Source organism: Arachis ipaensis, chromosome B07 (genome assembly GCF_000816755.2).
Source record: "Arachis ipaensis cultivar K30076 chromosome B07, Araip1.1, whole genome shotgun sequence".
In the NCBI taxonomy this organism is placed as follows: domain Eukaryota; kingdom Viridiplantae; phylum Streptophyta; class Magnoliopsida; order Fabales; family Fabaceae; genus Arachis; species Arachis ipaensis.
The window spans coordinates 5,370,749-5,396,749 of record NC_029791.2 but is presented as its reverse complement, the minus strand read 5'-3'; the positions used below and the strand labels follow the sequence as shown (position 1 = coordinate 5,396,749).

Genomic DNA, 26,001 nt, shown 5'->3' with positions numbered 1-26,001 from the left:
GATCAGAACATACATGTTACAGTCAACATGTTCTTGCAAATTACGGAGCCTATTCTCTAGAGTAATTTTAATTCAAATTAATGTCTAAACAACCACTATATATAAGCATGCTGCGAAATTGTGATTAGTCTTTGTTTATTATTATGTGTTTGCTTGAGTTTTGGAGCATATAGGGTACATTTGAAAACGTTAGGGAAGATAAGTTATTGGAATCTTACAATTAATTAATGGTACATATAATATAGGAAGGTGTTCAGGTGTGGCAATGTACTTTTACGGAACAGCAGTGTTGCAAGTGTTATAGCGGTACAGATTTAATTTAAAATATTTGACTGGTGTTGATTGAAGGGTCGCTTCTTTTTGTGGAAAACATGAAAAGAAAGTGCATGGTGGGATAGAAAGTGACGGTCTTAAGCTGTGATACTTATTTAGTTGATATTTTGTATTTAAATAAAATAAATAAAATGATAATTAAAAATACGTGTTTTTGCGAGACAATGAACCATAGTATTACGTAGTGGTTAGGTTAATTGAAAATGTGAATTGGTAAACAAAATAAAAATGTATTTTTTTAAAAATTTTGAAATTATCATTTTAAAAATTTAAAATTACTGAAGATATATGCAAAATCGTTTAACACGACGAAATTGTGTTCGTTTGGTTTTAACTTTTTTAAATATTTTATGTGTATTATTTAAAGCATCAAAAGTAAGAAAAATGATATTGAATATGTAAGTTAATGTAATTTAAATTAATGAAATAATTTAGTCGAATAAAAGTAACGCACTCGTATTATTGCAGTGGGACGAGTAAGTGTGTGTTTGGATTTTAGTTTGTAAACGGGAATTTGAATAAAATTGATTTTGCAAATTTGATTTTGATGAAAAGTAAGTTTGTCTTAAAGTGATTTATGTTTGGTAATCTTTATATCAAAATGGGTTATAATAAAGTAAATATTGTTTGGATTACAATACTCAAACTTACTTTTAGATAAAAAATTACTAAAATAGATATTAAGTTAAATAAATTTTTTATACTATTCTATCATTTTAATTTAGATATTTAATTAAATATTATTAATTAAATTTTATAATAAAATTAATATTTACTTACTAAAATAAAAATAATATATAAGAATTGATAAAATATATTTTTATATCAAAAGCAAAAATAATATATAAAAAATATATCAAAATATACGTTATTAAATTATATTATTTATAATTGTTTTAATATTCTCGGTACTCTTTTCTTTAATACTATTTTAAACTATAAATTTTAATTATTCATGACTTTATTCTTAGTTATAATTAGTTTTTTATTTATTTGTTCTTTTTAATGGATCAATAATTTAGGGTAAAAAACAGAAATAAGCCAAGGGAGAAAATAATTTACGTGAATAAGCCAAAACGAAAACTGCTTCATGAATCTACCAACGCACGTTTATATGTAGTTCGAACCAGCTTGGTTCGAACTCTATTTCTACATCATTCGAACCAACTTAATTTGAATTATACACAAACACATGCACACACATAATTTGAACCAACTTGGTTCGAATTACACACAAAGACACGCACACACGTAATTCGAACCAGCTTAGTTCGAATTACACACAGTAATTCATAGTATAATTTGAATTATGCTGTTAAAAAATTAATAATTTATTAAAAAAATTTATTATAAAATTTATTAAAAAAATTAATAATTTAAAAATTAAAAAAATATATATTTTTATTTCATACGTTAAAAAAAGCTAACAAAATATTTAATTACGAGACTTCTTTAAAATATTAATGAGGTATCAATTCGAATTCCATACAATACTTTTCTGTCCATTTTTAGTAGTTCATGAATATTTTTTAAATTATACTACAAAAAATATTTTATCCTATGCAAAATAATTTAAAAAAATGGCTTAAAAAATATGAGGAGTACTATAAAAATTTGTAATGTTATAATAACTTAGGTAAATACATGTATGTACTCAAATTTTAAATAAAATATTCTACATAGTCAATAATAATTTAGAAATGAAAGAAAATATTTTATTCCATACATCGAATGGACAGAAGAGTATTGTATAGAATTCGAATTGCTCACCATATAATTTGAATCAGAGTAATTCGAACTTTCCTATGCGTAATTCGAATCATGTAATATTTCACCATATAATTTAAATAATTTTATTAAAAAATTATCATGAATATTTTTTAATAAATTTATTTAAATTATACCATAAAAAAATATTTTATTCTATGCAAAATAATTTAAAAAATGGCTTAAAAGATGTTAGAAGTACTATAAAAATTTGTAATGTCCTAATGACTTAGGACATTAAAGAAATACTCCACATAGTCACTAATAATTTAGAAATTAAAGAAAAAATATTTTTATCATGTATTTACCTAAATCACTAGAATATTACAAACTTTTATAGTACTCATAACATCTTTTAAGCCATTTTTTAAAATTATTTTGTATAGAATAAAATATATTTTTAATTATTTTGTATGGAATAAAAAATTTTCTTTCATTTCTAAATTATTATTGACTATGTAGAGTATTTTATTTAAAATTTGAGTACATGCATGTATTTACCTAAGTTATTATAACATTACAAATTTTTATAGTACTCCTAATATTTTTTAAGCCATTTTTTTTAATTTATTTTGCATAGGATAAAATATTTTTTGTAGTATAATTTAAAAAAATTTATTAAAAAATATTCATGAACTATTAAAAATGGACAGAAAAGTATTGTATGGAATTCGAATTGATAGCTCATTAATATTTTAAAGAAGTCTCGTAATTAAATATTTTGTTAGTTTTTTTTAACGTATGAAATAAAATATATATTTTTTTAATTTTTAAATTATTAATTTTTTTAATAAATTTTTTAATAAATTTTTTTTAATAAATTATTAATTTTTTAACAGAATAATTCGAATTATACCATGAATTATTGTGTGTGTAATTCGAACCAAGTTGGTTCGAATTAGTGTGTGCGTGTGTTTGTGTGTAATTTGAACGAAGCTGGTTCGAATTATGTGTGTGCATGTGTTTGTGTATAATTCGAACCAAGCTGGTTCGAATTATGTAGAAATGGAGTTCGAACCAAGCTAATTCGAACTACATATAAACGTTTTTTTTTGGATTAATGAAGCAATTTTTGTTTTGGCTTATTCACGTAACTTATTTCTCCGTTGGCTTATTTGTGTTTTTTACCCAATAATTTATATTATAATAAAATTATAATAATAAATTAATATACAAGAATTACACTTATAAATTTTAACAAAGCGAAACAAAAATATTTTTTTTATACAAAATCAAGAGTAAAAATTTAATAAAAAATATAATTATATATTTCAAATATTTGAATACTAAAGGGACTACAACTAAGGAAGTAAAGGATAGAAGTGATAAAACAAAATAAATCCAATCCTAACGTGATTATCTAAACACAGAAGCTTCAATTTCTAGTTTTTTATAAACGTACGTTAAGAATCTAGAATCACGTTGGCGTTTAAAGAAAAAAAAGCATCCAAGCAAAACGAGGAAGTGTTTAATGCGATCAAACGTGCTTCTCTTCCTTCTAACGCTAAACCAAACACACCCTAAGAAGTACTTAATTCAGCTTTAAAGTAATTTCAAATACAAAAACAGACAAGTCATGATTATTTGATAGTTAGAAATCCAAGGTTTAATAAAAAGAAGCTATTTAATTGTAAGCTGTACAAGAAAATTGAGTGTGTAAATACATTAACATCATATACAAAGAATTAAATAATACAAATACAAATACTGTTATTTGTATTAAATTAGAATGAAAAGGGATTTTGTAATTATGTATGTGGGAAATATAATTGTTAGAATCGCATTGATTTGAAAGATCTGAATGAAAATTTTTTTTAGATGGCCATATAAATAAAATTCAAATTCAAATTAAAACGTATATAGTTAAAGGGTAATAAGCGTGGTTTAGTTTGATGACAGACGTGAGGGGGAGTAAATAACATAGCGTTTGTTGAGTAAGTAAATAGTAAGGGAAAAGAATAGAGAATAAATGTGGAGTATTTTGTTATTTTTCTGAAGTAGATTAAGGTTGAATTTTGTTTGTATTGTTGTGGTTGTTGAGGCCGTATAATAAATTTAAGATAATGATTGATGGGTAGGGTTGGTTGTTTTTATTGGCACGTCATTAAATCCAAAGGTTGAAGAGCGTTGACGGCCTATTTATTAGTGGATTATATCATGTGTTGTTGATTGTATGTTTCTAGTAAAAGTCAGTTTGATTCGAGCCATCGCTGAAGGAAATCTTTAACGAATGTAAAGGAAGATGGGCGTTAGACATCTACATAATGCTGGGATCATTATAAGTTGCAATGACTTGCATTGTAGTAGTAAGATAATCTGTAGACAATAAAAGCATAAGGTTGTAGTTGACGGATGGTGGGCTAGCCGAACAGAGGATAAAAAGCTAAAAAGAAAAAGTAGAAAAGATGGAGGATTTAGACTTTGGTTTTCATTGAAGTAGAGCAGTTGCTTTTAAGGTGGTGGTGGGAAGAGACGGATGGCAGGCAGGGGTGTTACATGGCAGGTACCTTCGTCGCCAGCCTCAGCGATTGGAAGGTTGACCACCACACCTGCCATGGCGGAGGCCGTCAATGGTGAAGATCCTCTCTTGCAGCGCAACCTTTGAGTCAGTGACGTCTTTGAGCCTGGCCTTGAGGGTGCTAGTTTCTTTGCAGAGTTGAATGTATTTCTGTTTCCACATGCCCACCAGATCATAATTGTAGTCTAGGACGTAGCAATCTTCCTTCTTACAGATCTCTCGGATGCATAGCCGAGCAGCGTCCTCGATGGAGAGGGTCGGGTTGAAAGCTATACGTCCGACAACTACCAGGGCTTCAAATGATGAAGGAGGGACGACGGAAACGAGATGTCGATAGCAAGTACGACCATCAGGGTATCTTTGGTTGAGGATCCTATATATGGGGCCAGGAATGTCCATCTTCTCGCAAGCCATGGCTAGGTAGGATCTCATGCTTTGTTGAAGCAACGGCTCATTCGGCGGAGTCTGCGGAACTAGATCACGACCTACGCGGCAGTGCATTTGGTTAGGACATAGTGTGAAGGAAAAGTGAAGGAGGTAGTACATGAGTATAGGGGACCACTTACTTTCTGGGATATTTGCTAAGTCGTATTGAAACCGGTGGAACCTTGCATGCAAGGCTCTCAAGGCAAGTCGCTGCTTGTCGCGATAGTCATCGGTCTCAACGGCATCCGGTGCTTCCCCAAGTTGTATGCGTCTCTTGCCCTCTTCCGGGTCTCCACCGCCAAAGAAAGAAAGCCACGCCTGCTCCGCCTGGGCCAATGTGTGGTATTTTTCCCAGCAACAGTCGTCGAACTCAGTAATCTGCTCAATAAGTTCTTCTAAGGATGTGTATATCCCGGGGATCCATCCGTTGAAGACACAGTAGTAATATGGTGAGGTTCGACCAGCCATTGTGAATGTTGTTCGTCGAAGGAGCGGTTAAGAAATGGAAAAAAATGGAGGTTTTATAGGCGTGCAAGTGTGGTCACTGGTGAGGTGAAGGCTTGGATACAAGAGGGGGAATTTTTCGACTGCAATTGGGGGGGCTTAGCTGACATAGTTGCAGGGGAATCCGATTCCTAATTAGTCTTGTGGACCCCTCCACCCCTAGTGATTGCTTTGAAAAAGCTTATGGTTTCAGATCATATTTAAATTTGTGTGGTAACAAAATTTGTTAGCACAAATTTGGCGGTCTCGTTCCAAAATATTTGGTGCGGCAATTTTGGGAATATTAATCTTGTGGTTCAATTAGTTTAAAGAGGAATGGGTAAGAATTTTGTTAGATCACAATGTGAAAGCCAAGTGGGAGGTAGATCATGTGAGGGGTTTTGATTGTATTTGTTTAGGGTGGTATAATGTCGATGTTAGGAGTACTGATGGCCTCGTTGATATTGATTAATGATGGATAATAAGACAAAAAGAAACCATAGGCATCTGTTAATGACTAAATGATAATGTTCATATTACTGTGCATAAGCTTCAAGTGTAACTTTAGATTTAAGAGGTCAAAGATGTATTGAGGAGAAGATGGGAAAATTCAAAAAGGGGTTTCTTTGTTAACTCTTAGCTGGGAAAAACTGTTAACGAAGGCTTAGTAACTGATTTGGTGAGAAGTCACCACGAATCGAATTTATATGAAGTTGTTTTTGATTGAGCAATACATGTTATCAATTTTAAAAATAAATCGATTTTTGTATACAAATAATTAATTAAAAAACTAATTAATATAGCTATAATGTTAGATTTTTTACTGTATTTTATTTAAAATAGAAGTTGACTAATTTAAATTGAAAAATTGTAGTTAATTGTTTACTATATAATTTTTTTAACCAAAATTATAATTAAAAATTATTAAAAGAAGAAAATTATCTGTATAATGGAGCAGCTCAATGTTAATAACATTTTTTATTTCTATTATAAAATATAAAAAAGATTTAATTCTAATAATAAAAATCATGATATTTTTTAGGGACTAAATTTTTTTATTGTATTTTCATACATTTTTTTATGAATGATTAATTTAAATTATGTCTATTTAAATTTTAAATTACAAAGTAATTCAAATTTTATATTTTAAAATTCTAATTATATAACTGAAATTAAATTGATAAAAAAATGAGAAAATACTAATACAGTTTAAATCATATTAAAACGTAAACAAGTTCGGTTAGTCCATAAACAAAGTTTACGTAAATAAATACGTTTAGTCAATGTGATAGGTGAGTTTTGTAAAAACTTTATGAAGAGACAATAAAAAAATTAAATCCTATAAAATAGCATAATTTTGTTTGGAATTAATTTTTGTTATATTTGATAACAAGAAAAGTCTGATTAACATTGAGCTGGTCCAACATATTCAATAATTATTTTTGAATAATTTATACATATTAAAAAAAGGTTAAAAAATTATATAATAAACAATTAATTATTATTTATTAATGTAAATTAGTCAATTTATTTTTAAAATAAAATAAGGATAAAAATTCTAACATCATAATTATATTAATTGATTTTTTAATTAAATAATTTATATTAAAAAATTCAATTTTTTTAAAACCAAATAATAACACGTATCATCTATCTAATAATAATTTTAAGTGAAATTGATTGCAGATAAATTTCTGCCATATAATTTAGCACTGGAAGACCATTTTTTTTTATGTTGGTGTTATCCCTTTAGTGGTATTCTTTAAATAATGTCGAGATTAAATATATTATTTTTTATGGGACGATTGTAAATTTAAAATTAAATTTGTTAGTTACTATTTCTTTTCTTAAAACATGCCCATTGGAAAGTTAGCGTTTTGTTTATTTAAAATTTTATTTAGCTATAAACGTTAAACCTTTACATTTGTATTTTATAATTATTAGAAATTGGACGGTCTTTAGAAATATAAATTTCAGAAAATAAAATCCGTGTATTAAGAAAGACAGTAATCAACCATTTGATTAATACTCAACAATCTTTTTATATCGCCCATAACAAAAGTGCCCTGAATGCACCATTGTGTCATGTTATTATTTGGCGGGAGAGCAAACTAAGTTTCCCTCCATTAAGCTGTGATTGTACTGTAGTCATGGAAGATCTTGTACCTCGAATATTGTAATGCACGTGATTGTGTGCGCAATGGTGAGACTTGACATGGTGTGATGTTCTTTTTGCAGCAAATTATTGTGGGATGAGATGTATACGGCATGATTAAACTTACACGGCTTGGATTGGATCTACGTTGGTGCTTCGGGATGTCTGTGATGATAGAGGTATTCGGGAAGGCATTTCGATCAGTTTTGCGTCAAAAATTAATCTATCTGGAATACAAAATTTATTTGGCTCAATTTTTTAGTTATGGAATTCGTTAGTTTGCTTTTCCCGGATATGAAAATAGCGAGAAATAGACGAGAAGGTGGAATAGTTTTATGTCATTTTTAGGTGAAAGAACTCGGATGAAAAAACTTGTTAAGCAAAAATAAACAAACAAGTCGGAGGGTACGAACTTGTTGATGGCTGGAATTTGAATTTTAACAATGCAAAATGGACCGTGCGTTTTGTATATATATAATTTTTATGAAGCTGAAAATGAAATGGTAGGATCCGAGTTTCCTTTTTTTAAATATTAATTTGAATCTGCCAATGAGAAACGGTAGGTCCGATTTAGGTTTATTGAAAATATCAGATTCCGTGTTCTTCTTCAAGCTTGCTCTTCTTCTTCCTCTGGTTCTCTGCATTTGTATTTTTCTCCTTCATGGTATGTTATCCAAAAATTTGTTAGTATGATTTCTGTTATTATTTAGTAGAGTAAGAAAAATGGATAATAGACTACTTTTGAAAATGTATTATTTTAAATGATAAAGTACAAAAATAATACAGATTTGTATTCAACTTCTAACAATAACAACAACAATAACAAACTTCCTAACAATAATAATTTTAATTATAAAATATTAATAAAATTAAAAAAAACCTATATCTGATAAAAAATGATAATAATTCCTAAATTCAATTTCTAACCACAACAATAATAATTGGCCACCTAACAATAATAGTTATAATTATGAAATATAAAAAAATTAAAAAAAATTTAAACGGAGAGAGGTAGAAGTAGAAGGTGGAAGTGAAGTTGAAAGTGAAATCTTAAAGTGATTGTAACCGGATAATGAGAGTGGATTGCATGGGTCAAAGTTGTAAAAATCGGACCGGATCGGTCGGTTCGACTGAAAAACTGATGAATCGGACCATGTACCGGTCTGGTTTAGTATATTGACGGTTTAAGGAATAAACCGGTCAAAACCGGTACGAACCGATTAAACCGGTCAAAATCGGTACGAACTTAAACCGAACCGGTTCGGTCAACAAGCACAGTCAACGGTCAATCCCGCACATTGATGATGTCATGCTGATGTCAGCGTGCGGGTTGGGAAATTTTTAAAAAATGGAATGCAAGGCAGGACTCAAACTTGGCCCTTCTCAAAGAGAGACCAAGCTAACTACCACTGCAGTAGTTTGTTCTTTTAGAATATTTCATGCCTTTATCGCATATATATTGTATGTTATATAATATCCTAACTAATATATATATATATATATATATATATATATATATATATATATACAAAAATACTTAATTCAATATTTTTTAAATTAATTATTTTTTAATTGAAGTACAAATTAATTAATTTTAAAATAAAATAAAAATTACTTATTCTAAAAAAATAAATTTATATATAATTATTTAATTATATAAAGATATTTAGATTTTAAAATTACTCTTTGGATATAGTTTATAGATTGTTATTCTTACTGTGTCCAACTAAGATATTATTATAGTAGTACGGACTAATTTTATGTCTATCTTTCTATTAGTTATTTATAGAATTTGAGACTTAATTTTTCTTAAAATATTAGTAAAAATATGTATTTTAAATTTTAATGTTAGGTTTCTTATTATTTTATATTTTTTATTTACATGAGACCGGTTTTACTAGTTGGACCAGTAACTCATCGGTTGAACCAATAAACCAATAAACCAGTAACCTGACCGGTTCGATCACCGGTTCGGTTCTGACAACTATGGCATGGGTCTTTGTTTGGTTTCACGGCACGGTTCGGGGAGAAGCTGCCGCGCGATGCGTGTCCAGGCTGCATCAAATCGGACCGTGCGTTTAGTGAAACGCAACTCTGACGGTCCGTGTGGTGAATGGGAACTCGCAGGGTCCGAGTTGTGGTTTCACTGACACCACAAAATTGTGAAGCACCTCTCTCTCCCATATCAGAATCCAACACCACTAATGCATCCATATGCAAATTAAAAAACGAATTTATTTGCGGTGCAATTTGAATTACATAATTTGATTTTGAAAATCTAATCCTATCCAAAATATTTTTAAGAGATAAGTATTGTCTTGATCCCTAGAATTGAAGGTCAGAGTCGAAGCCATGATAAACGTAATTTTTAATATAGAATCATCCGTTACATTTTTTTCGTTTTAATATCGTCCTTTTTAATAAAATGTTTTGTTTTATTCGTCAACTATGTCTACTTTTAGGGGTGTGAATGGGTCGAGTGAAACCGGGTTTGACGTGACCCACACCTGGCCCGAAATATACACCTGGCCTATGGATGAGACCCGAACCCAACCCTAGATCCAATGAAGCCTATACACTTTTGGGTCACAATTATATCGGGTAAAAACTGGGGCGTTAATATTATATTACATTGATACCATCTTATAAGCTAGCATGTGAAAATATCCAAATTTTCAAGATGCCAACCATTAAAACATAACCGTAATCAATACTAATATTGTCTAATAACACCAAATATTTAAACAATACAAATAATACAATACTATGCATTAGTCTAAAATCTTATGCCTTTTAAACATAAAACATTAACTTATAGTCTTATAATAACTAATAACACGAAATATTAAGGATTACGATACTTAAATTCCACATAAGAATGACCATCATCCATTACTAATAACACAAAATATTAGTTGTGTACAATGACCGGGCCACCGGCCTGATTTTGGGTGACCAGAGTTATGCCCTGATCCGACCCGAATTAATGACGGGGTCTATTTCTGAGACCCTTACCCAGTCCTAGACCCGGTGAAATCACACGAAATTAGAGTATACATTGTTCGGGGCACGGCCGGACAGGGCCGGGCCGGGCCGGGCCATGCACACCGCTACCTCTAAATGGGATATGACGCTTCAGTGAGAGGGAAAGCAATGATCTTTAGTGAGCGTGTGGAGGCGCGTGTGATGCAACAATAGATAATGAAAGACAGAGTCCTGACCGAGTTGCGGGAAGGAACTGCAGATGAAACTGCAGAGAACGACGTGGTCACGAATATGTGACTATGATACGATAATAAATCTGTCAAAGAATTAAAAAAGAAACACGACAAGTATTGTACGTTTGATTTGTTAATTGATTGCAATTATAAATAAATGTTTCAATTACGACAATGAAGAAGAGTAAATAGCCAAATTTGTCCCTGAAATTTAAGGCATTTTTCAAATTGGGCATGAAAATTATTTTCCTGCTGTGTTAGTCATTGAATGATAAAACGTAAGTCAAATTGATTCTGCCGTCAGTTAGATGATGACATGTCACGCTAAGGGCCACATGTCACCAGATGATTGGTTGATGTGCCAGGTTAGCGACACGTAACACGCCACATGCCTCTAAGACATTTAAAAGAAATATTTAAAGAAATATTTTAAAAGATATATTTTATTCCATATAAAACTATTTGAAAAGAAAAAATGAGCTAACAAACAACTTAATTACGAGAGTCTTTGAAAATATTTATCACCTATCAAGAATGAGCTGAAGAGTACTGTATAGAATTTGAATTGATAGCTAGATTATCAATATTTTAAAAAAGTCTCGCAAGTGAACATTTTGTCAGTTTTTTTTAAGGCATGGAAAAAAAAAATATATATATATATATTTGTTTAATTTATAAATTGTTAATCTTTTAATAAAGTAATTTAAATTAGATAAAAAAAATATTTTATTCCTTGGAAAACAATTTTAACAGATAGATTAAAATTTGTTAGTAGGACTATAAAAATTTGTAATGTCATACTGATTTAGGTAAATACATGCATATACCCAAATTTTATATAAAATATTTTGTATAGTCTATAAAATCGTAAAAATTAAAAAAAAAATCTTACTTACGTAATTTATTAGGACATTACAAATTTTTACAGTACTCCTAATATTTTTTGAAGCCATTTGTTTTACATTCCTTCGCATGAAATGAAATAATGTTTTTAATTTTTGAATTATTAATTATTCGGTGATGTGATTTTTTCTTTACTGGCACATAGTTTATTATTATTATTATTATTATTATTATTATTATTATTACTTTGCACAATCAAATAGTCATAGATAAAGTTAAAAAACTATGACGTGTAATCATGACTTGAAAAATTATAAGGGCCAAATTTTTTTCATATATAATAGAAGTGTGAAAGTTTATCATTTAAAAATATGAAAGTTTATCATTTTGCTATGATGGAGAAAATTTAATGTACTTAACATCTAACAGAGTTAAAATAATTGTTCAAAAAATAAATCATGGTACGACTTTATTATTTATATTCATCATAAAAAGTTTATGGAATTATTCGTAAATAAATTTTAAGAAGGAAACATCTTTTTTAATTATTTTTTAAATAAACTTTAACTTTAAATTTAAAATGGAAATTCAAGCAAATTTTTTAATAATATTAATTTGTCGTATTCAATTATTCAATTATTTTTTAATCACGTTCAGATCAGTTACTGTTAAAGAAAAAACATTTCCTTTTACTGAATTATGTTTTCTCGAAAATAATTTACTGCTAAAATTATTAAACTTTTCACAACCCATAAGTTAAAACAAAATTATGAACGAAAAAATTTAACCATCAAATAGAAAGAAATGAAAATAGCAATACCACAAATTGCACATCATCGCATCATCAGCACCCAAACCAACATTACCCCCAATTTAAAAAACTAGTTCACCCCAAAAACATCAGGAAAACTTTGGCATTTGGCCATATACCCAAAGGCTATAAAAAAATAAAAAAAATTCCCTAATGGAGAAAGACCTAGAAGCAATGAACAGAAAATTAACCTCGAATACAGCGATCATTTAATGAGAGAGAGAAAATAAACAAGAGAGACGTTCTTGAGTATATGTGCATGAAGGGGATCACCATGAGAAGCATCCATGCGGAACATGCATGCATTTGGTGAGAAGAATTAGCCCGTTCTACTTGCTTCTTTATGTGTCCATGCCTCATGGTGGCATCTTTGTCCATGTAGCGATTCATAGGCGGAATGACGGTTATACCCTTGTGGTGCTTAGCGCGCGAATTGTGCTAAATTCCATTTTATTGGAATTTTCAGAGGGTCATAGCTGGAAATGTGCTTAAGTTAATGTCAACTGATTAAGTGTATCTATGTGTGCATACTTGTAATGATTACATAGTCCTCTCAAGGGAAAGTATGTAGCACCTACCACGACTAGGCTTGGGTGATATGTAAGCGTAGATGCTGTGAGTGGATTACTGCTCCTCTTTTAGAAGTTAGAACTGGAACAACATCTTCACTAGTTTCGAACTGGAAGCCGTACGGACGATCAACATGGAAGCCTCGGAGTCCTTTCTACAAGATTCTCAGGACGTTCCTTTAGAAGAGTAAGTTCGCTATACATGCAGCATGTATCAATATTAGCAGTGTAACAAAAATGTTCTCCTTCACATTTGCTGACGTTGACTGTGCTGGTGTATTGACTGTGTAGGTTGGACCCCGGCGAAAACATTGAACAAGAGCGGGACCGATCCACAAACCACGTGGACGCTGTCATGAACCTTGACCTAACCATAGAAGGGGTGAGCAAAATATTGCTCTTGACGTACATTTTCCATGGCTTGTCATGGAGGACGACTATATACATTTATAAAATTCGACAACCCTTTTTTGCTATACCATGTGTCTCTCACGTTGTTAGTTGTGAAGTTTTGTGCTTCTTCTGAAGTGGTATCTGTTTTGTTTGACAGCCCCTTCGAGAGCAGCTTTCACAGCCTAATGCAACGGCTGAACACGATGCGGTGGAAAAAGACATGCTGGCCCGCATTTTTCTTCATGAGAAGGTATCTTGTGACCCGTTTCGTTGCCTAACCGTGTCTGAGTGTGTCGTATCTGACATTGTTGCGGGTGTTACAGTCAGTAAAACTTCAGTTGTGTATAACCGTGGAATGTTTGACTTTGTCGTCTTTGCACTTCATTTGCACCAATTTTCAGCACACTCAAACATTCGCGGAGCTTCAATGAAACTTCTCTTGGGGAGGGGGGGGGGTTGTGAATCATTGAAAATATTATCCAGGAATAATTAAATGAAAAAAAAAGCTGTAGGTATGATTTTATTCAAAATTTGTTATTAACGTGTCACATTGCATAGATTTAAATTTAAGTAAAAAAGTATAGTCGATTTAGATTATCAATAAATTTACTTTACGTTAATAAACTAAACTAATTTTAAAAATTTAAATTGGCATAACCGATTATAAATTTAATTAGAAAGAAGAACTTATATTTGTATTTAGAAAATCAATTTTTCACCAGAAAGTACGTTTCTTTTAAAATGATACAGAAACTTCTCTTGGGGGGGGGGGATTTCATTGAAAAAATTATGCAGTTATAATTAAATTAAATTAAAAACTGTTAGTATAATTTTATTCAATATTTGTTATTAACATGTAACATTGCATATAATTAAATATAAGTTAAAACGTATAGTGCATTTAGATTACCAATAAATTTACTTTACCTTAATAAAGTAAACTAATTTTAAAAATTTAAGTTATGTTATCACCGATTATAAATTTAATTACAAAAAATAATTAGTTTTGTATTTAAAAAATGAATTTTTTACCAGCAAGTACGTTTCTTTTAAAATATACAGAATTAAGTATTAGTTGTCAATTAATGTATAAGTTAATCGTAGTTTATAACGTACACAGAAAAAAACTTTTAAACATGAAGAACAAGATACATGTTTATAAAATTTTGAAGAATTTATTTGGACGTTACACAGCATTACTTGGCACTTATTCAATATATTTTTAATTCTCGAAAGTAAAGACAATAATAATGCTACTCTATAACTGTTTTTTGTTTGTGAGACATAAGAAGTTGGCCAATGTGACTGCACTGAAAATGGCCTCTCAAAATGGGTCTTACTATTCTATGTAAATGGTTAATAATGACTGTAAAGGGATATTTGAAACGGGCCTATGTTCGGGCCAGTCCATACGAGTCAAAACGTGATTGTTTCATTCAGCCAGAAGGCCTAAAATAATTTTAATTAAACAAGTTTTTAACCAAACGGGAACTTTTAAACCCTCCTTCTTTGGTTTTCATCTGCGAACGATGATTCCATCATCTCCACCTTGACATCCTTGGCTGGTGAGAGAATCAATCACAGACCCAGAAAGTCTTAATCCTCCATGTCATCCCTCTACTTGAAACTCTGTTGCCGCCAACGTCCTTTTGCCGTCTTTATTTCTTCGTCAGTTTGAGGGGAAGGTGAATTGGGTTTAAGTTGTGTTCTCTTTACGTTTGTTTGCCTGATATAATTTGCAATAATGTAATGGTAGTCCTTAATAACAGCGACCAATTCTATTCATTCCACTTCCATCCATCACTTCTGTAGGATACTCTTTAGGTTTAACATTTCATTACATATTGAATTGTCCAGCTGAGACATGCAACCTAATCCCAAATTGCATTGCTAGGAAATCCGTTTTTATTCTTTCCTTGTTCTACTGTTTTACTGAACCTTTCATGCCTAGCATATCTAATCGAATAGGATTATTTGCTGCTACTCTGAACGAATTGCAGTGTTTATTATGTCTAATTTCATAACTCTGTTACCGGCTAACTGCTTGACGTAAAATTGCACAGCCCATGATGGAGAATCGCTACTCAGTTTTTGGCCCTTATTTCCCCTTGTAAAAATTTTGATTACAGTCCCTTGACGACAATATGCATTGCCTATTTTACTGAGTCACTGTGAATCTGTTGTTCAATAGAGATTAGCTCTGCGATACACATTGTTTAGATTCTGTTTATTCTTCTGATGTTAATTACTTGTTGATGAAAATCAATTTTGTATTAACTCTTGTGATGTGCGATGTCAATAAAGGGTTCCAATGAAAAGCTTGCGGACATTGAGTCCCGGTTGGCCATCATTGAGAAGAGGACAGCCACCTTCGACGGGTATTTGCTCCAAATTCTTGACTTGGCTCAACGGCAACATGACCGAAGCGGTAGCATCGTCATGGTTCCTAGGCCGTGTATGCCACCGCAGCAAGAGGACAACACAAAGAGGAACACCTCCTCAGAGGTCGTGCCCCAATCAGGTAACGTCACCGCTGTTTCTGCCCAAACTGAGGTCAAAAGCATCACACAACAAGGAGGTTCCTTCACCCATCTGAGGCCACCCTCCGAGAAGGGCAAAGGCATACAACAAGTCCCAAATGCAGAGGGGTCCCTGTTTGACCTCTTTGTACCTGACTCGCCATGTGAGGAGGATGACCTTGTCATAGATGAAACCAAATCAACACCAAGAAATATCACGGGGGCCTCTCACCTCAGTCAGCACATGACTACCCAGCAACACTGGGCTGTTGGGCTATCAAAGGGAAGTGGTCAGTGGCACGGCAAGATATCTCAAATCCCTTCATCCACTTATGAGAAGGTACGATGTAGTTGTTCATTCTGATTAATTTTGTGGTCATCCTGCAGCACGGATTGTTCTTGGAAGGTGTTTGCATGTGTTCAAACGACTCTAAACATATTTCTTAATAACAGGACATTTCAAGCCTTCCTACTTGGTCTGACTTTGACAGCACAACTGAACTGTGTGGCCTATTCACGTCGACTCCAACTATGAGCAAACCTGCTAAGCTGCCAAAACTGGAGCGCATTGAGATGACATGTTTAGGCAGGCCAGCATCTTCAATGACCCGAGACATGCAGGTGCTGATGCAGGATTCCGTAACCCAAAGTCGTCCGAAGAGGACCGTCCTCAGGCAGGCCGCACGAGGCCGTGGGCGTGGCCGTCGCAACAACCATGTTGATCCCACTGAACCCCGAATCCCAAAGGTAGTTGCCATGCTTTGTGTAACAATGACACTGTTATCAAATTACCTTACCTAAACTGCCATCAATCTATACCCTATCTAACTCTAACCCTCTAACTCTCGCAGACGTATGAAATGGTGTTCAGGCCATTTAACAATATGGGACTCTCGTTGCAGGAGTGCAAGTTATCGGCTTACATTTTCGGCAAAGAACTTCCACCCGAGTGAGACATCTAACATGAGTATTCTGTTATGTGCTAATGTGCTACTACGTCAATATTATTTTTTACTAAGTAGTTCTGATGTTATTTCAGGGAGATCTTGTTTAAGTATTCATTCTTCGATTTGCCTCGGGCTCTTTTCATGTCACTGGCCCCCCCACATACCCCATGTCTTGATGTAAGTCATCGAAAATGTTTTTTGGAATGTAAACTTTGAGCCTTCAACCCCGTTGTGTATACATATTCAACTTTTGGCGTTGTTGCAGATAATTAATGCAACATGCCTGATGAGGTCGGTTCAGGCACGCAAAAGCATGACTCCCCGTGCCTGGTTTCTGCCAACTAACTTCGCAACGGATGTCCTGCTTGACACCCCAGTTAGTGAGCTGGCCAAACATTACCAGCCAAAGTGGATGCACGAGACAAACCAACTGGAACACGTACGATATCTATCCATGAAACCCTATTTTGGATGTCATTTCGTTATCACTGCCTGTGTAATAATTGTTTCCTCCGATGAACTGTTACCGCTAGTTAGAAAAGCATTTTCACCCTCGATAATGTAGGTCTATGTGCCTGTTTGGGAGGCCATCGATACGTGCTACATGCTGTTGTTGGATGTGAAGGGTGCAAGCTTGTTTGTCCTAGATGTAAGCAGAAGTCCCGAGAGCATTGTTCGTCGAGAGGCTAACATGCGGCGCATAGTAAGTAATCTCTTCACGTGTACCTTCCAACTATGTTACTGTACCTTGTTCATGCAAACATTTTCCTACCTTAAACATTTGTAACTACTGTTTCTTTCCTCGCAGTGCCGTGTCCTGGGGAAAATCTTCTCGGCGGACAGGAACATTGTCAACTTCAGACACACAAATCCAGACCCTTCTAATTGGGGATCCTTGCAGTATCCTGGAGCCATTCCAAATGCAGTGGATAGGTAAGTCAAGTTACCTTTAAGGTATTTGCAGAATATGTAGAATGATGAATACCATAACTATGTCTGCCATGTAGGAGAAATTTTTTTTCTTTTGTTCCATTCTGTGAGGTGTTTCTTCTTTCTCGTTTATTATTATATTTAATTTGCAATGATGTTATTCTATAGCATGAATATTCTTCAGTTGTTGTTGAGGGTAGAAGATATAAGAAAGATAAATATAAGACAGCGGTGTGACCAAAGTATGAAGGAGAAATTATCATTTATCACCAAACCGGACGTACACGTAATAGTCACGATACACTAGTTTATCGTGCTTTTGTTTTTTCTGCACTTGTTACACCGGCTGACTAGTATTTACTTGTGTTAGAATATGATATATGATGAACTGATGCCTTTTTTAATTCCTCTTGAAACTATGTTTCCTTGTTTCGTTGTCTTAGTTCTTATGCACCTTTAAATTGTCCAATTTTCTTCACAGGTTCGGTATTTCTGTTAAGTTTTATCCGAACACATATTTCTGTTTTAGTGATGCCTTCTTTAATTCTTCTTCAAACTATGTTTTCTTGTTTCATTGTCATAGTTCTTATGCACCTTTAAATTCTCCAATTTGCTTCACATGTTCGGTATTTCTGTTAAGTATTATCCGCACACGTATTTCTGTTTAACTGTTGACTTTTTTAATTCATCTTGAAACTATGTTTTCTTCTTTCGTTGTCTTAGATCTGATGCACCTTTAAATTCTCCATTTCTCTTCACATGTTCGGTATTTCTGTTTAGTATTATCCGGACACATATTTCTGTTTAACTGATGCCTTTTTTAATTCCTCTTGAAACTATGTTTTCTCGTTTCATTGTCTTAGTTATTTTGCACCTTTAAATTCTCCAATTCTCTTCACATGTTCGGTATTTCTGTTTAGTATTATCCGCACACATATTTCTGTTTAACTGATGCCTTTTTTAATTCCTCTTGAAACTATGTTTTCGTGTTTCATTGTCTTGGTTCTTTTGCACCTTTAAAATCTCCAATTCTCTTCACATGTTCGGTATTTCTGTTTAGTATTATCCGGACACATATTTCTGTTTAACTGATGCCTATTTTAATTCCTCTTGAAACTATGTTTTCTCGTTTCATTGTCTTAGTTATTTTGTACCTTTAAATTCTCCAATTCTCTTCACATGTTCGGTATTTCTGTTTAGTATTATCCGGACACATATTTCTGTTTAACTGATGCCTATTTTAATTCCTCTTGAAACTATGTTTTCTCGTTTCATTGTCTTAGTTATTTTGTACCTTTAAATTCTCCAATTCTCTTCACATGTTCGGTATTTCTGTTTAGTATTATCCGCACACATATTTCTGTTTAACTGATGCCTTTTTTAATTCCTCTTGAGACTATGTTTTCTTGTTTCATTGTCTTGGTTCTTTTGCACCTTTAAAATCTCCAACTCTCTTCACATGTTCGGTATCTCTGTTTAGTATTATCCGCACACATATTTCTGTTTAACTGATGCCTTTTTTAATTCCTCTTGAAACTATGTTTTCTCGTTTCATTGTCTTAGTTATTTGGCACCTTTAAAATCTCCAATTCTCTTCACATGTTCGGTATATCTGTTTAGTATTATCCGCACACATATTTCTGTTTAACTGATGCCTTTTTTAATTGTTCTTGAAACCATGTTTTCTTGTTTCATTGTCTTAGTTCTTTTGCACCTTTAAATTCTCCAATTCTCTTCACATGTTTGGTATTTCTGTTTAGTATTATCCGCACACATATTTCTGTTTAACTGATGCCTTTTGCAATTCCTCTTGAAACGTTGTTTTCTTGTTTCATTCTCTTAGTTCTTTTGCACCTTTAAATTCTCCAATTTACTTCACATGTTCGGTATTTCTGTTTAATATTATCCGCACACATAATTCTGTTTAGTATCTTCTTCACATGTTCGGTATCAACAAAAACTATTGTGAACCAATAAGTTATGCACTACTATGTGTGGGATAGATCTCTTTTTTTCCTTGCCTGATTTTTTTCCTCTCCACCAATACTTTTCCACACGCTTCGTCACACTAACGCGCTGACCCAATGATGTACGATTTTATGATGCAGCAACGAGACATCTACGTGGCTATTGTACTGGCTGCAGCAGGATGGGGGATTTTCAACTCGAATTTTTGCTCCCATGGTGAATTTGATGCAATGCCCTTTATTAAACAATAGCTTCAAGACACAACAATTGATAATTTTTAACCCTGATAACGCTGTTTGTGCTTATTTTACTTGAATTGTTCATGACACTGTAACTATCATTATGCAGATCAACCCTGAAGCGGTACGAATGCGGACTGCTACTAGCATTGCTAGCTGTGACGCAAATGAAAATGGATGCTTCATAGATGTTAAAGCGGAGCTGCTTTGGCGTGATCTCATGGATCGCCCTGAATAGTGCTGGCTACTTTGATCCCCCTCTATTTTGATCTATTTTGATAACCATGTGACTTGTATTTTTTGCTTTTGGATGTATTGTGAATAGAAATGTCAAATACCTTCTATCACTCGGGGTTACGGTAATGTTGTTAGGGATGTTAGGCTTCAGTACTCAGTCGCTGTGATGTGAGTAACTAGATTTCTGGTATTTTGGCTTTAGGATTGTAACAACCATGCGGTCTATGTAAGCGCATATTCACCTTGGCCACATATCCGCAGATGTCGCATGGGCTGCACTGAATCTTATTTGAATGTGGCTTAATGTAACGTACTACTCTTTATCTAGTAAAGTGTTTCCAGTTTATCCTGCACTATTCAACCACACCTGCTTACCGTTCAGTGTGCCACAGGTTTCCATACCTTTCTTCATAACAGAATTATACAACATTTACACGACTTTTCGCACCACATCTTACATTTCCTATCATCAAAAATTAATGAACGTACATGTTCCTTAAAAATATGATATTTTACTACTTGGAAAAAAAGGAAAATTAGAAACAAGATCCAGAACATATATTCATCATGATAACGGCATAAAATCCTGGGTTCTTCAGTAGCACAATCCAAATGACTCCTGTCTATATATTTTTCTTCTTTAGAATTCTATGGCAATTCTAGCATTCTATCCACTAAGTTCCTCCTTATACAGAGGCAACAAATCTCGGTTACCAAGACCTCCACCCAATAACTAAATAGCCCTTTTGGTACATCAGCAGTCTGTAGAGGTGATCCATTATTGAAGCTCTTTTCTTTCACCCTTGTGCAGAGATTCCTCTGATGCATAAATGCTTCAGTCAGAAGTCCACACTCGATCCTTGCCCGCACTGCAGTCACAGCGTCTCTAAGTGAAATATTGAGGCACACCATCACCACCAGCCCACCTAAAAACCATCAGAGCTGTGTCAGGGCTATTCCTTTCTAATAGCACTTCAGTAACTTTAGGGTGTGATGCTGCACCAGAAATTTCAGGAAGGAAGCTTCAAGCTTCCTAACAGAATAATAAATATATAATAATCTCAAAAGAAAAACAACAGATCAACCTTAACAGCAAATATTACAAAATGTAACATGGTCATTGCATAGGGACTACAAGACCATAGCTCCTCATTGTTACTTTCGGAAGGAGGGATTCTTAGTACACTTACGGCTTAACAAACAGCTGTGTATTTACTTTGATAAATACTAGACCAAGACCCTGTTATTAAATGGGAAAAAATTAGCATATATAATATCTCTGTCTCAAAATAACAGAAAAAGAAGATAATATCTGCATATATATAATGAAGATTCTCAGCCAATCATCATGAGCCAAGCAAGCAACAAGCAAAAACAAAAATATCAGCAAAAAAAAGATAAAAATAGTTATACAATCACTCTATCAAAAAGAAAATCTTCCAAGACTAAACCTGCTTTGTCTTTAACACGCTCTCTTGGAGATGATGCAAATCATGACCTTGTGCTGAAACAGTTCCCTTAAAACATGACTCCAAAATGTCTAGCACATTTGATATCCCTTTCAAGTGTAATGAAAATCTCAGAAGTGAACTCAATTTCTCTTGCATTTGAAAAAAAAATCAAGATTATCTAAACCACATTGTTGGGGAGCACAAAACCTCGGAAGCATAAAATATACTTGCTATAAAAATTATCTTTAAAATTAACATACAATACTTTCATAGTGGTATTAAAATGACCATATCATACGATCAACCCAACCACAGAATCCGCTGTCATTAAAAGGTTAACAAATCTAGTTAAAAATTCAAGATCATTACATACTCAACACACTTCAATCCACATACATCCCAACACATCAGCATGACCAATAACACATACTTGCACCATTAGCAACCCACGCTGAATGAGAACTTGCGAATACCCACCAATTAATACGTCGAAACCGCTACAAGGATCATCAACACAATTCTCCCTTCTTCCTACCTTTACGGACCCTGCACGGCATCATGAACACACATCATTGTCATCATATTGTTAATTTCACACACTGTTCAGTACCACTAATTCTTGAACACGTGTTTCTAATATTTTAGAACAACATTCATAACATGATACGTCCAATCTAGGGGAAGGTATGTCTGAAGTGAATCAAGGTTTTCGTGCTTACCACGTTAACAGTTTGTGATAACATGTTCGCACCCTCGCCCTGGGTTGAGGGTGCTGATGTCGGTGGAGCATTGGGACACCGGGTCCTTCGATGACCAACACAACCGCATGTGCTGCACTTACGCCGCTTGATACCCCTACACCCAAGAGGTTCATTACCACGTCCTGTGCCTTTCGTCTTGACACTAATAGGATCCCTAACCCCTCCCCCACTGTTGCCAGCTCCATTCCCAGCAACTGCACCTCCTAGTCCATTTTTTTTTTCAAGCCAACATGTATCCTCTACAACCTTAGCTAAATATTGCCTAAAGTCCTCCTCCCTAATACATGCTACTTTTGCTAACCGCTTGCAGTGCTGGAGGAATGCACCCACTCTACTCCGATACAAAACACCCGCATCACCATATCGGCTGCTTAACGGTTCGTAACAAAGATCTTCCTTCGCTGCTTTGGACCACCGCGCCAACACAAGACTCTTAGGAAGGGAATCAATATCTAACCTAACCAAAACTGCTAGAATGTGAACACATGGCAAACCAAATGACTCCATCCTCAGGCAACTGCAAAGAAACTCCTCTTTCCCTTTCATATGAACCACATCCCACCGTGAATTCGGTCTTCTATACTTCTGTGTTACATACACACACCTATCGTCACGCTCGATGCACTCCAATATGGTGATCCGAACACACCTTTTAAGTGACTCACGATATCTTGAGAATATTTCCCTTGTGAAGTTTATTGCTCCTGACTTTTCTAACTCCGGGAACTGTGTTTGAAGCACCGGTGTCCCGTACGATGATCGGAAGTCAAGCTCTTCCTCATTGTCCCTCAGGAAGTCCACACATCGTTGAAAATTGGTTACAAACTCAAGTATGCCGTATCGCCTTTCCACAAATCTCCCTAACTTTGCGTGCAATGACTCGCACCGAGATGTTGTGCGGAGCCCAGCATAAAACCTGCCCCGTATGTAAGCAGTTGCCCATGAAGACTTCTTCTCGTATACGTCCTTGACCCACTCTAACTCCCTAACCCCACACTCCTCCAGCATGGCATCCCAAAGCAACTCAAACTCCCCAACCTCAACATCAGCAAGCATGCAATGTCTAAACAACGATGTGAATCGGGGTTTACACACGTTAACCGTTGCATTCTTCAAAAGGTGCCAAGCGCATAAGCGATGGTGAGCATTTGGAAACACTTCCTGAATAGCTACGCGCATTGATCGATCGCCATCAGTTATCACCGCTGTTGGTGCTTTACCCCCCATGCATTGCAGTAAATTTCTTAAAACCCATACATATGATGCAATTGACTCGCATGAAACCATCGCAGTTGCAAACACGCAGGTCTGGTTGTGATGATTAACCCCAGAAAAAACAATTACTGGCAGATTGTACTTGTTCCGCCCGTAAGTTGCATCGAATGCTAGTACATCTCCAAATACTTTATAATCATCCTGGCTTCGCCCATCACTCCAAAATAGATCGCACATGTGCTGCCCCTCACCAACCTCGTACCTCCAATACAATTTCTCGTCCGTCCGGGCCGCACCCTCCAAAACCCTCAACGCAGCATTCACGTCACCATTCTGCATCGCCCTTTGTCGCCTAATCTCGTTGTACATATCTCGCTTTGTAAACGGAACCAAATTAAAACCTCCCGCCTGTGCAGCAATGGACTCATAGATCTTTGGAATTGATATCCCAACTTGCCTCATGCTCTTCATGTGTGCAATATCAACATCAGATATCTTACGGTGTGCAGGTAGATAGTCCACATACTTCATAGGCAGGAGCTCATGGTTATGTTCCTCCACAAAAAAAGACACAAACCATCTCCCACTATCCCCTTTAGGCTTAATACGCATCTCCACAGGACACCCGCACCGAGTCACTACCTTGTGCTCCCTCTTCCGATCAGCCATCTCCAACTATTTCTTATCACGAAACCCTTGCCTGTTGCACACGAATGTATACCTAATGATCTCTCCTGCCTTGTTCGTTACCTTTTTCCCCTGCCTCGTGAAAAATCCCTTCAATCGGCTATAGCTGTTATAAAAATACCGTGCTTCTTCAGGAGTACAAAACTCCATTTGAAGGATATCTTCATTTATTAATATCATAACTCATAAGTATTATTAAAATTGAAGTCTATTGTAAGACTATATAGCATCTATCTTCGGTCTTGATCAAGGTGACAACTAACAAATGAATTTTTTCAGAGATGAAACTACTCCTTCCAAATGAAGAAAAGTCATCAAACTTGAGTGATACATAGAGTTGAACAAGTCCAAGTCTTCCTCACCATTTAATTAAAAAGGATATTCTTAAAGAATTATTTTTTGTTAAAATTAAATCATACTGCGATAAAAAGACTATCTTCTTTGTCACCAGTGAGCCACAATTTTCCAAAAGCTTTGTATGTGATGGTGAACGTGCTTAATTAATAACCTGTTGTCATCTCATCTAAGATTCACACTTCTGTAATTAGAAGGAAAAAAAATTGAGCACATCATTGTGTACCGAAAATATTGCCACTATATATGTAATGGCAGATTAGTGTGAGAAAAATGAGTATAAAAGGTTAAGTGCTTGTTTGGGTGCCATTATTTTGATAAAAAAAGATATTTTTTCAATGAAAAAATATATTTTTTTTATTTTTTAGCGTGCTTGGCAAATTTCTAATAGTAAAAATAAAAGCACTAAAAAAAAAAAAAAAGATCTTTTTTGAAAAGCTGTAATTTACATCTTTTTTTTAAAAGATCTTTTTCTTTTCAGAAAAAGATATTTTTCATCTAATAAATAAACAAAAAAGTACTTTTATATCGTAATATTCAAACATAATTGATAGATAAAAAGATCTTTTTGCATGAGATATCCAAACATAAAATTACTTTTACTTTTCCATAAAATCTTTTAAAAAAAGATAACTCAAAAAAAATCTTTTCTTAGAAGCTCACCTAAACAAGCTCTAAGTTGGTATTATTTTATTAATTATTCGTGATTTTAATGTGTGCACCTCAATCAAAATTTGGCAAATTTGTAAATTTTTTATCTTTTTGAACCAAAATATGTAGAATTTTATATTGAGCCGAATAATAACAACTCTCTAATAAATGATAGGTAAGAGTTGCAAGGTGATTTAATCCTAATAATTTTAGCAAAATACAAGTGAGGACAGGGTATATAGCTAGCAGCAGTAAAAGTATGTAGCCGGCATGCATGCAGGAGAAAGAAATTAAATTTAGATTCATTCCCATTATATTTTTGTGTCTTATTGCTTGTTTTTAATATACTCTGATCTTACAATTAGAAAACATATCAATCCTATCAGGAGCAGTGATAATTCTTGAATAAGAGTTTACTAGATTTAAACCTGCCAGTTGTGCGGAATTAAAATTAATTAATTTTTATAATAAAAAATTATTTAATAAACAATTTTAAAAATTAATATTAAATTTAAATAAAATTATA

The 26,001-nt window shown here is 33.7% G+C and overlaps 2 protein-coding genes across 2 annotated transcripts; both read right to left on the bottom strand.

Moving 5' to 3' along the window:
• LOC107608204 lies at positions 4,350-5,675 on the bottom strand. The gene is made up of 2 exons (XM_016310066.2): positions 5,185-5,675; positions 4,350-5,103 (listed from the first exon to the last, which is right to left on the bottom strand). The coding sequence occupies exons 1-2, from the start codon at positions 5,510-5,512 to the stop codon at positions 4,622-4,624; spliced, it is 810 nt and encodes a 269-aa protein (XP_016165552.1). The 5' UTR covers positions 5,513-5,675; the 3' UTR covers positions 4,350-4,621.
• LOC107606556 (protein FAR1-RELATED SEQUENCE 5-like) lies at positions 21,802-24,452 on the bottom strand. Its single transcript, XM_016308606.1, has 3 exons — positions 22,559-24,452; positions 22,204-22,353; positions 21,802-21,914 (listed from the first exon to the last, which is right to left on the bottom strand). The coding sequence occupies exons 1-3, from the start codon at positions 24,450-24,452 to the stop codon at positions 21,802-21,804; spliced, it is 2,157 nt and encodes a 718-aa protein (XP_016164092.1).